At 40.5% G+C, this 12,877-nt stretch overlaps 1 protein-coding gene and 2 non-coding genes across 3 annotated transcripts; 2 read left to right on the top strand and 1 right to left on the bottom strand.

Annotated features, from left to right (window-relative positions):
• Window positions 1-36: 36 nt before the first annotated feature.
• LOC106657208 (transient receptor potential cation channel subfamily V member 5) lies at window positions 37-8,525 on the bottom strand. The gene is made up of 12 exons (XM_014378589.2): window positions 8,362-8,525; window positions 8,122-8,300; window positions 7,956-7,990; window positions 7,239-7,685; window positions 6,980-7,133; window positions 2,417-2,671; window positions 1,747-2,354; window positions 1,231-1,661; window positions 753-934; window positions 481-597; window positions 270-395; window positions 37-204 (listed from the first exon to the last, which is right to left on the bottom strand). The coding sequence occupies exons 1-12, from the start codon at window positions 8,450-8,452 to the stop codon at window positions 49-51; spliced, it is 2,781 nt and encodes a 926-aa protein (XP_014234075.1). The 5' UTR covers window positions 8,453-8,525; the 3' UTR covers window positions 37-48.
• On the top strand, window positions 5,316-5,510 carry LOC111693762. Its single transcript, XR_002763475.1, has one exon. It is a non-coding gene; the product is annotated as a U2 spliceosomal RNA (small nuclear RNA).
• Window positions 8,526-9,497: 972 nt separating the features above from the next.
• On the top strand, window positions 9,498-9,571 carry Trnat-agu. Its single transcript has one exon. It is a non-coding gene; the product is annotated as a tRNA-Thr (tRNA).
• The last annotated feature ends 3,306 nt before the right edge of the window (window positions 9,572-12,877 follow it).

The following is a 12,877-nucleotide window of genomic DNA, read 5'->3' as shown; positions in this document are numbered from 1 at the left end:
TATATTTTACATATTACGACGAATGAGATACCGCGTCCTGCGCAGCGTCTAAGCTTTCGCGTCCTTTATCTGCTGTTGCTGTTGCTGCTTCTTTTTCTCGGCCAATTCCTTTTCCGCCTGCAGCTTGTCCTTCCGCCTCTTGACCATTTTCTCGTGCACCCTCTTCATCTCGAGTATCTCCTTCATCTCCTCCTTGTCCTCCTCCTACGTACGCGCGCGTTGATTCATTAGAATTTTAATTATTTATGGAGAAATATTGAATTACTCACGCTCTGGCTCAATCTCAGCACGAGAGCTTTGCGCCCGTCGGACATGGGCTGGGAGTAATCGTTGAGCTTTTTCAGACGCTCGGCCGGCGCCACGCCTCGCTCGACCACGAGAACGATTCGCGCCCACTATACAACGATACGCAACTTTTGTAATTTCTATACGAACGATTTTTAAAATTATATAAGTCAATCGATCGACGAGTTCTCGTACCTGCCTCTGCCACTCGTTGCGGGTCTCGGCGATCTTCTGATAAGTGTTGCCCATCATGGCGATCAACATGTTGACCAGCAGTATGGCCACGATCGCCATGTAAACGACGAACAGCAACTTACATAAAAAAAAGAAAGAAAACAAAACAAATATAGGCACACGAGTGCTACGCGTTTGACGTAATAATTAGTGCACATCATCGCCGCGCTCGTCTCGTCGAGTACTCTCGAGCAAATATCAATATTACATATGTTACAAGCGAATAAATGTACCTTGGCCTCTATCTCGTGCTCGGTGTTCTCGAAGGCGTCGTAATAGTCGCCGAAATTCGTCATGCTCATCAGAAACATGGCCATTATCGACTCCATCGCCGAGGGCATGGGATTGGCTTTGGTGTCGTCGACGCCCTCGGGCGTCACGGGATTGTCGAACGACAGAAAGATGATGTAGTACGCTGCACTCGAACACACGTGTATTGCACGTTTATAATTAAATCATCGTAGCGTAGGCGTTTCTACGAGCGTTAATGAACGTATATACCCAAAATACACTCTCGAGAGGTGCAAATATAACACGAGTGCCGCCGCGCGCGTTACGTCAATTTCGAGCTTATGTATATAGCGGCCTCGATACATGCACTTCTTTTTAGATGTAAACAAGCCTGTGCACAAGACGTACAAAGATCCGTGTCAATGTCAAGTGCAGCATCGCATGATTTATCGCTTTTGCGTTATTACAATATATATATACCTTGCGAGAAGCCCATCACGAAGACGAGATAGATGGAGACGAAGCGCAGCAGATCGCCCATGATCATGCGATAGATCATCACGACGAAGGGCCCGACGCTCTTGAAGCCCCGGCAGAAGAAGAGGAAGTAGGGCGCCGTGGTGAGCATCACCACGACGGCGAGCTTGTCCTCGAGCTCGTCGGCGCAGTCGAAGCGCAGCAAGGGGAAGCTCAGCAGGATCGAGCACGAGATGAGAAACATGACGCGGGAAGGGGCGGTCATGAGATTCTCCACGAACATGCTGAGGCCGAGGAAGCGGGCCTCGCGCAGAGCCGCCAGGATGTAGAGTATGGCGCCGATCTCGGTCGCGATCTCGGCGATTATGCGCACCTTGGCGATGGGCTCGCTCATGTTCATCAGTCGGCACTCGCCGTTCGTCAACCGGTCCCACCTTTAATTATAAGTAAAAATACGATCGTGAGAGAGAGAGAGAGAGATAAAAAAAAATCGTCTCGTTTAATATCCGCAGCTCTTACCAATCGTCTTTATCGTCTTGTTGTTTCGCTCGCTTCCATATCAGCGAGCCGTTCGAATCTAAACTACTTAAGCTCGAATCGTCGTAAAAATCACGAGTAGAATTGCTCGCGGCGGCTGCTGCGTCGTTAAACATCAGCTCCGTACCGCTCATTGCCGTCATGGTTGAATTTTGCCTCAGCCAAAGGTCCTTGATGGCCTCGCTCAAGTTGGCCGCGACCAGCGACGAGATCCGCTCGAGCAACATCGAGTCGTTGTCGCTACTACCACCACCACCACTGGCGTTGATCGCTTCCAGATCCGACAATTTCAGACTCGAGGCCAATTGATCGGCGAGATTTTTAACCAGCAGAGACGACAGAGTGACTTCGAGCGGCTGATCATCCATGGCCGGCTCGGTCGACGAGGATGTTGTGGTGTCGTTGCCGGACGTCTGTTGGGGCTCCTCGTCGGGGCCCGGTCGCAGAACGAAGCTCACCGCCGAGAGCAAGAAGTAGCAGCAGAACAGGTAGAATTGCCGATAGAATCGCGACTTGACGAAGGTGTTCCATTTGGCGTTGAGCAGATCGATCAGTACGCCGTCCATCAACTCCAAGTGCTCGTCTTTGTCCTTGAACGAATTACAGAAAATAACCTCTCGATACACAGTCGAATTATATTTACGAGACTCACTCCGAAAACGACCAGATTGAGCGCCGAGTTCTTGACGATCTGGCCGGTATCGACGTCGATCGTGTCGATCTGCGACAGCGGATAGGCCGCGCAGGTGATGCTGCCGATCTGCCAGTAGATCTCGCGCTCGATGTTGAGTATGTGAAAGAACATCTCGATGCGGGCGAGCTTGGCGGCGAGCTTGAGCGGCGTCAGGTGCAGCACGTTGGCCACCGACAGCGACGAGCCCACCTCGTACGCCATGTCGAACGTCGACTATAAATCATTAAATCGAAATCGTCGTTGTACAAAAGGGCGATTAACATTTTTATTGTTACGATCTAGGTATATTGTTTTTGCGCAATGACCTCTAATTTGCAAAGTAATCGATCGCGAGCATTACAAGTGCTTAATGGAATCGCTTGCCGCGCGCGTTTGTTTTTCCAGATACGGCAGCAGCCTACCTACGTACATTATTGCGGCTCAAGAGTCGGTGTCTGCGATCGCGCGCATTCGGATTTCGATCGCCGCAGTGCAGAACCTTGGACGCGTGCAATATTATAAATTTCATTTCGTATCTATCCTCTATACACCATGTGCGTCACTCACGCATAAAGAGACGAGAGCCGATGCCTGGCTCGAATATATCCTCTGCGTATATTAAACGTCGCGAGAGAAAAGTGAAAATGAAAGTACATACACGAAAGTTGTAAGCCATGCGCTATATAATACGCGATAAAGTGTCTATATGAGCGATTCTGTAAAATATTCTTAAGAAAACGAGGCTAAAATGACGATTGATAATTTTTTTGCTTTCGACCGAGGTCTCAGAAACTTGGGAAATTTTAGGAACTGTAAAAAAAAAGTTCACTATGGTTCCAAAAAAGCATTGTGAAATTGATATACACTTAGGGATTCAACATTTTATTAGCAACTTGCTTCGTTTTATTGCAAAAATTTATTATTACATAGTATTAAATAACATTTGCGAAAATCATGATATTGTTTAAATTAATCTACCGAAGCGAGCATGTTAATCTTTAAACGTTCAATAAATTGTAATGCATGAATGTTTTTAATGTGATCTTCAATACTTCTTTTTTGTCTAAATATCTTTCTGCATATAACACATGTGTAAATGATATCATTATGCACCGAATCAATGTGACTTTTGAGATAGGCCTTAGTTGAGTATTTCTTTCCGCATATATCACATGCGTGTTTGATTTTAGAATGCACCGCATCAATGTGGACTTTGAGTTTAAATTTCAGTGCGAATGTCTTTCCGCATATACCACATGCATGTGTGATACCCTTGTGCACCGAATCATTATGAATTTTTAGATACCTCTTCCATGAAAATTTCTTTCCGCATAAATGGCACACATATGTGACACCATTATGTGCCACATCGGTGTGTCTCTTGAGATTGCTCTTCAGTGTGTATGTCTTTCCACAGATAACACATGAGTGGGTAATACAATTATGTATTGAATTGACATGTCTATTCAGACTATCCTTACTTGACAATTTCTTATAGCATAATTCACATTTGTGTATTGAGTCATTTTGCGTCACACCGATGTATGTTTCGAGATTATGTTCGCTGTTCAACTTTTTTGTGATTCTCCTTTTTTTATTTTTTTCAACAATTTCACAGTCGAAATTCAAAATTGATTCTTCTGCAGCGTCACGAAAAAATTCCTGTTGCACTTCACCCGCAGTTTCGACTTGAATTATATTTAGAGGTTTACCACCATCACTATCTTTTACATTCCACAAGTGACTTTGAGAATCATAGTCAATTTTCTTAACGGTAAATAAATCCCTTTTGGGCTTGACGTCTTCGCATTCAAAAATTATTTTGAAATCGTCATTGGGTTTACAGTCGAAATTCGAATTCAATTCTTCTGCAGTATCGCCGAAAATTTCTTTTTCTCCTGCAGTTTCTATTTCAATCATATTTTGAGTCTCAATACAATCGCTATTTATTGAATTTTGCAAGTAATTTGAATAGTAATCGTCAGTTTTTTTAACTGTCAATAAATTAACGTTGGGTTTCACGTCTTCACACTCAACAACTGTTTCCACTTCGTTATATTCACTTTCTTGATCATATTCACATTGCTGAAGCATCTGTCGAAAAATTCAATATGAGTTACATGTAATTACATTACAATTTACGTATAATTATCAATACTTACTGAATCTTCTCGTGGAAATGGTAAGAGTTGAAAGTTTTCAAGATCAGGATTCTCGTCAATCATTCCGTACTCATTTTGAATGAGCGATGCAACACCAGGCTCCTCTTTCACACTGAAATAACCTCGATCGAATCAAGTATTTTGTTGCAATAATTTTACGATTTCGTTCTCTTAAAATGACAATTACCTGATGGCACGATTTTTCATATTATTAGTGGATTCCATCCTTCTCACTTTGGATTTCGTCAAACAATAACTTTTCTGAGATGATACACCACATAAAACACCGAAGCACTGCGATAAAGAGCGCTGTGCCGTGCCTCTATGTTTTGAAAAACTGTGTCGATGCGTCAAGAGCACTATAGAACTTATGAGCGATCAGTACCGCGTAACCCTTCGTGTAGCGTAGCAAAACAAAACACAGAGTAACGCACGGAGGTCGCGTGAGCCACTAACGGACGACAGAAGAAATAAACAAAAGAACGAGCAGTAGCTTTTTGCTCTTCGCCAATCTTTGTGTGGCTCAAATTCAATCTACGAATCACAAGTCGTGAAATGTCACGATCTTGTCACTCATGCCTAGCATTCATGTCTGATGAATAGTAAATAACAAGCGGCGACGCGAGTTTCGAATTCAACCGCTAGATGTCATAATCGAATCCGAACGTGAAAAAATAAAGTCTGGCTTTATATCCCACTGAAATTTAACAACTGGCATCGCTTTCACGGCCTATTTGGCTATGATCAAAGTGTAGTATCTGTTCTTATTAGATTGAAATCTAATAGGAGGTCTATACGACCTCTTGAATTTCAAACTGATTTTTGGAACTCGGTAGAGTGACTGGGGCTTGCTCCGGCTCTACCATGGGTCTTGTCTGCATTGCATTACCGCAGATAGAGGCCTGATAACCTAATCAACATTAAAAACTGTGTACAGTCAATGACCTACGGCAATGCCGAGCTGTTGCGAGGTAAATCATTTACATTAAGTGATTTTTAGTCAATGATGCCAACAGTGTCGATGTCGCGCGGAGGCTCAAAGTGTTCATGTTTCCTCCGGAATGATAGGAATTTCTGCTACTTCAGCTGGGAATTTGTTCGCCCTGTAAGATTCAACTCGAAATAAAAAATGATAATAATTAAAAGTGTGAGAATAAACAGTTTTCAAGAGAAATTTACGTTTGGAAAAATTATTTTTTTAACTTTATAATCATTTATCTAAAAAAAAATCAACTTCAGTCATATAATGCAAAGAATAAAAAAGTTTTAGATATTTGTCAAAGAATACGTGTGGCTCTTTTTATAAATTTTTGAAGACTTTTTAAAAATGAGAATAGCCATTCAGGCGCGGTAAATAAAGGGTCGAAACTACGTTCTTTTAGAGACTAAACACTTGAGTAAAAATATATTTTAGCAGGTCTTTGAAAATTAGAGATATACTTAAGATATCGAATTATTATTTTAGTAAAAGAAAACAAATAAAATGTTTAAAAATGTTAGATTCGGCCGGTAGAGGACTCGTAGCTCACGTGCACTGAGTGAATCTGTTTTTATTTCCAGACCATCTGAAGAGGAAGTGAGTTAAACTGTTTGTAGGCTTAAACACACAATAGGCTCTAATATCACGTCGAAGTGTAAATTAGCTTAGTTTTAATTGATTCACGAGTTATGCATGATTAAAGCATAGCGTTTTTCTCGTTCATCGCCATCTCATACCTGGATAATTTATTTCTGTCATCGCAACGCAGGTAGCATCCCCTAGTGAAAGTTTATTCGCCGATTGACTGCATGTAAAAAAAAAACAACTGCTTTCGGTTTTTTTTATAAAAATTGACCTGGTAAGATGCGGGCGAGCGTTCGGTAAAAACGAAAAAAATTCTGAACTCAAAAATAACGAAGTAAATAATGGTTTTAATATGATAGAAACCTGCGCGATAGTCTAAGGATTGCAAAATTTCAAGCTGATCGGACAAATAGTTTTTGAGATCATAAGGGACAAACAGACACCAACTTCGCTTCATATAATATATGCTGTTAAGGAAAACTAGCACGTTTACATTTAAAAATGTACAGAAACGTGCTACTCTTCCTTTACAGCGTCGATGTATAGATTTTCCATCGTAGATTTATCCATTTATAAGTGAATGAAAAAGTCAGCAATTGCAAAATAATTATAAGATGTGCAAAGTGAACAGCAAAATAGTTAGCTTCTGAGATACGATGATCAATCAAGTGACAAACATTTTAATCGCCTGGCAGTTTAAAGATTTCTTTACAGAATCGCTCATATACTCCCGTGCGCGCGCGAAAGAACAGTTAGAGTCTCGCGCGCGCGGGGCTATATAAGGGTTTTGTGTAATATGATATATGGGTAACTTGCGAGCTTTTGATAAATGACAAGCATGTGGAGAACGGTGTTGCCGTTCGTGTCCTGCTTATCGGGATCCGCGCCTCTGGCCAGTATGAGACGGTAGCATTCCTCCTGGCCCAGGCAGGCGGCGAAGCTTAACGGATATTCACCCCAGTACACGTAACTGCAACAATACAACGAGAGAGTTCAGAGACAGACGTCGATTAATCTCTCTCTCTGTATCTCGTGTATCGTTCCATTTCATATCTATCGTCTAACTCTCTCTCACCCGTCGTAATTGGTCTCGGGCTGCACGCAGACCCACTCGTGCTCGACGCTGTCGTTGCGCGACGCCTTCTGGTCCTCGGGGCACATGAAGTTGCCGAAGCATCGCTCGTTCACGTCGGCTCCGCTGTCGAGGAGGAACTTGACCATGGACGGGTCCTCGTTGACGATGGCGATGTGCAGCGGATTCTCGCCGTAGTACTCGTCGTCCATGTAGATGTCGTTGATGAGCTTGGGATAGAAGCGCAGCAGGCGCTTGGCCAGGTCCGCGTGGATGGCGGTGGCGTGCAGCATGCACAGGTGGAGGATCGTCTCGCCCACGGCGCCGCGCTGATTCAGGCGCCAGCATACCAGACGGTACTTGCTCTTGTCTGAGGTATAATTTACTCGTCGGTTGTTGTATATTTTGATAACGTATATTTTTGGAAAAATTATATTTGTTGCAATTTTACTTCTGACAGCTGCTCTGACACGGCTGCTCGTGGATTTTAAAAATGAATTATATTGTTTCAGAAAAATGTAAAAATTAATGTCCCTGAATTTGCCTTATATTTTAACAAAATCTATCGTGATCAAAGTGTAATTGACAGATGGGGTGTTATAAATTCGCAAACGGTAAAACAATATCCGACTATATCTAATTCTTATGAGGTCGAATCACGTACCAATCGTATTCTCGTCGGGCTCAGGCTGTCCCTCCAAATCTTTGTCAATATCGTACTCCTCGGGCTTTTCCATATTTCTCAGCTCAGGCAGCTAGAAAAACAACAATAAATAATATCCCTAATTTCAAAGTCCTCTTAGCTTTGTAGCGCTCGCAACTCTGTAATCATTTTTCGCAAAACTAATTTGTCTTTATTCACGTGTGCGGGTGCAATTAATATTACCAGCTTGTGTCTAGCTCTCTCTTTGTTTCTCATTAGCACGATTTTGCATATGGGTATCCACTTTCCTTTTCCTTTATTGTACAGGTAAGGCTCGACTTTCGTCCTGATGGCGTGATCCAGCTCGGCGTATTGTTTCGTTTGCGAGGCACGTTTCATCATGTCGACCAGCAGTCCACCCCCTACAAATAGAATCGACGAAATAATGTGGCGAATTAACGAGAAAGACACAAGTGTCTATACCTTTTAAATCGACGAGTTTGTACAATAAAATCGACGAGGCATCCGTTTGCTTCTTCACGCCACTTGTCACGTTACTCTCTGTATTGCCCATTGTCTCGCCCGCGCTCTATATATCGAGTCAATGAATTGGTACTTGTGTCAAAATGAAAGGAGAGAAACGATAATTAAATGTGTGTCACTATGAAACACGTTTACGCGCGTAGATACACCGTCGCAGCTGACTTGGGCTCTGGCTTTTACGGAATTACGACCGCAGTCGCGTTGCCATGACATAATGCCCCGAACGATATCGATCAAATAGTATACTTGGATGAAAAATCATAATTTCATCTTTCTAATTACATTTGTTATTTTTTATTTCGATGATACTTAGATAAGATAATAAATGTTATCCATTGATTCACTCATTAACTAGTTATGAGTTATTTTTTACAAAAACGGAGACATTAATTTCCAATAAAGGTCCGGGTGCAGGTGACATTTGAGTATTCTTGCGAGATCCAATGGGCGAGTTTAAAGATTTACGTTTTTTGGGTCGCTGAAACCGAATTTTAATGTCACCCAGGTCGAGTTTAGGTCAATTTTTTGTTATTAAAAAATTAATTTGAAAAAAACAATTTCTAAAAATTGGTCATCGTTCAATGCATGCTCTTTTTAAAGATGAATATTAAAAAACGAAAAGAACGCAACTTAACAACATTTCTAATTCGGGTTCAGCGATTGAAAAACGTATAAATCCATCAACTCGCCGACATGATCTCGTAAGAATATTCAAATGTCACGAGCTTTTTTATCTTTTAACCTCTCTAACTTGGCTCGTTTTTGTGCGAACAAGCTCATCGATATCTCATTCTAAAGGTAATAACCTAAACAATGGTGTAGTATAGTTTTTATACCAATGAAATTGTTTTTAATGCAGTTTGTAGCCGTTTATAATACGTAATTTTATGGCTGCGACGTACTTTTCATTTGTTTGTACGCATTTTTCGCTTAGATAAATTATTGAAAAAACTTGGCAACTCAGTACACTTGAAAGTACGTCAAAAAACAAAAATTTTGAGATGTTTTAGAGGTAAGTGGCCGAATAGATGCCAAGTTGTTGAAATGTAGCGCTATTACGCAAAACATAATCATAAGGCGCCGTGGCTTAGTTGGTTAAAGCGCCTGTCTAGTAAACAGGAGATCGGGAGTTCGAATCTCCCCGGAGCCTTGAAATGTAATGTGTCTAGTGGGTAAGACACTTTTTTTTCTTTCATGACACGCATCTATTTTTTCGGCTCTACTTTTCGTACATTTTATAGTTGTACGCTTACCAAAAAAGTACAAACAGTTAGATTTAAACTTTTATTTTTTTAAAATAGTCTATAACGGAGTTTTTATACTCTTATAAAAGTATAAGTATGCACTGAGAAAAAGATTTGGTTAAGTCAATAAATATATTTTATTGAAAAAAATTTAATTTATATAACAAAATTGTATTTGAACCAATTGATTATTTCCTATAAATTATATATAAGAATACTATATATAAGAAATAATTATTTATGTCAATTGAATCATTTAATTTTTGGATTGAACAGTATATTTATCTATCACGAATAAATATTAGGTTGTTTTGAAAAACTCGTTCAATTGACTCAATAATATCAATTTCTTTATTCACGCATATGAATTTGAATAAAATATTTATTTAAAACAAATATAAAGGCTTTACTTGATCATGTGCCGTCTAAAAAATTACCTTAAAAAGAATAAAATTTTAGTCCGGTCAGTCATCTCGCGATTCCAGTCTTGGTTTTTTTTATTAAAGTAAAAAAAATCGTTCTGGTGCTAGAACTAAAGGTTCAAGTAAAAATGGAAATTATTAAAAACGTCCAGAGAAATAAAATTTTGAACGAAATGAACCATGAATAGGCACGCGAAGCAAAAAACAAGCATAGATAAAAAAGTATGCATTACAAAAAATAAAAAAGTAATGAAAAGTTATCATTTTCTAGGCTCATAATCGTCATAATTGTTCCGTTACTTGACAAATAGAAGTAGATAGTGAAAAACCCCTTAAAGGAAATTGGGCACAAGTGGCGTTTGCTCGTAATCATCATGAAACAACCCTTCAGAATAGTTGCTGAGATTCCGCTTGCAACGGATTGGAAAGGAAACGCAGACTTAAACATCGTTTCTTTTTTATCAAAAACCATTAAACGATTCTCGCAAAGATGTCACCTGCTACAAGTTCGAAGAGAAAATTAGACGAATTGGGACACGACGTGAATTACAAATGACAATACACAAAAGTCTCAAAGATTTCGCATGCGACAAGTGCAAGAAGACATTTGGAACGACTTTCGTCATCCAAACGGCTTCTCACAACTGTTGCATGCGGAATCTCTGCGACTCTTATGTAAAATCATTTATAACTCAAGCCGAGTCCCAAATCGCCTAATCCTCTCCTCGTACTTGCAACATGTGAAGTCTCCTCGAAAATCGTCAACTGGTTTTAGATTAAAAAACAAAACGATGTTCACGTCTACATTGCCTTTCCAATCCGTCGCAAGCAAAATCTCAGCGACTACTCTGGCGGACTAGATCATAATGAGTCTAAGCAAACGCCACTTGTGCCCAAGTTCCCTATAGATACCACAGCCTGGTGCCGGGATACTCCGAGCTGTCTTATCTTTAACACGTGGCCTTATGGGAGAAAGTCTTTTCCTGGCTGACGCTAACCAGTGGGTCGCTCTCGACTTTATCTTTTCGCGAGCATTCAGTCCTACCCCTCGAACGGCAATTTCAGTCCGGTCACTCGGCGCGTCGTTCTAGTACGAAGAGTCATCTAGCGATTTTAGTCTTGGTTTTTTTTTCTTTAAGGAATAAGTTCTACTGATTTATCTAAACAGTCAATTTATTCCTTAAAGAAAAAAAAACAATTTAATTTTCCCGAAATTTTTTTAATCCGAAATTTTGTTTTTCCGAATTTTTCATATNCTGAACCGTCCGCCAAATTCAGATTGGCGCCACTTTTCAGTAGTGATTCGGTCACCTAATCGTGTCCGTTTCATAGAGCCAAGTTTAGCTTCGAATTCGCAAAATTCGGATCGACACCACTTTTCAGTAGTGATTAAATCGCCTAATCGTGTCCGCCCTATATCAGTCAAGTTTAGCGGCGAATTGCCTTGCCGAATGTGACAATCGGGATCTTGCCCTAATTCAACTATAAGCTTACAGCTAAGTCTGCGAGTGCGAGAGAGAAACACGCACGAACACGCACAGCGCGAGCCATAATCACATTTTGGAATGATAAAGATTAGGATTTATGAATATTCGGAATGTTTGAAAATCGGAATATTGAAAACGGAATATGAAAAATTCGGAAAAACAAAATTTCGGATTAAAAAAATTTCGGGAAAATTAAATTGTTTTTTTTTCTTTAAGGAATAAATTGACTGTTTAGATAAATCAGTAGAACTTATTCCTTAAAGAAAAAAAAACCAAGACTAAAATCGCTAGATGACTCTTCGTACTAGAACGACGCGCCGAGTGACCGGACTGAAATTGCCGTTCGAGGGGTAGGACTGAATGCTCGCGAAAAGATAAAGTCGAGAGCGACCCACTGGTTAGCGTCAGCCAGGAAAAGACTTTCTCCCATAAGGCCACGTGTTAAAGATAAGACAGCTCGGAGTATCCCGGCACCAGGCTGTGGTATCTATAGGGAACTTGGGCACAAGTGGCGTTTGCTTAGACTCATTATGATCTAGTCCGCCAGAGTAGTCGCTGAGATTTTGCTTGCGACGGATTGGAAAGGCAATGTAGACGTGAACATCGTTTTGTTTTTTAATCTAAAACCAGTTGACGATTTTCGAGGAGACTTCACATGTTGCAAGTACGAGGAGAGGATTAGGCGATTTGGGACTCGGCTTGAGTTATAAATGATTTTACATAAGAGTCGCAGAGATTCCGCATGCAACAGTTGTGAGAAGCCGTTTGGATGACGAAAGTCGTTCCAAATGTCTTCTTGCACTTGTCGCATGCGAAATCTTTGAGACTTTTGTGTATTGTCATTTGTAATTCACGTCGTGTCCCAATTCGTCTAATTTTCTCTTCGAACTTGTAGCAGGTGACATCTTTGCGAGAATCGTTTAATGGTTTTTGATAAAAAAGAAACGATGTTTAAGTCTGCGTTTCCTTTCCAATCCGTTGCAAGCGGAATCTCAGCAACTATTCTGAAGGGTTGTTTCATGATGATTACGAGCAAACGCCACTTGTGCCCAATTTCCTTTAAGGGGTTTTTCACTATCTACTTCTATTTGTCAAGTAACGGAACAATTATGACGATTATGAGCCTAGAAAATGATAACTTTTCATTACTTTTTTATTTTTTGTAATGCATACTTTTTTATCTATGCTTGTTTTTTGCTTCGCGTGCCTATTCATGGTTCATTTCGTTCAAAATTTTATTTCTCTGGACGTTTTTAATAATTTCCATTTTTACTTGAACCTTTAGTTCTAGCACCAGAACGAT

Source organism: Trichogramma pretiosum, unplaced genomic scaffold, assembly GCF_000599845.2.
Source record: "Trichogramma pretiosum strain Unisexual culture from Peru unplaced genomic scaffold, Tpre_2.0 scaffold66, whole genome shotgun sequence".
NCBI lineage: Eukaryota > Metazoa > Arthropoda > Insecta > Hymenoptera > Trichogrammatidae > Trichogramma > Trichogramma pretiosum.
The sequence above is the reverse complement of the archived record's forward strand: the minus strand, read 5'-3'. Positions and strand labels throughout refer to the sequence as shown.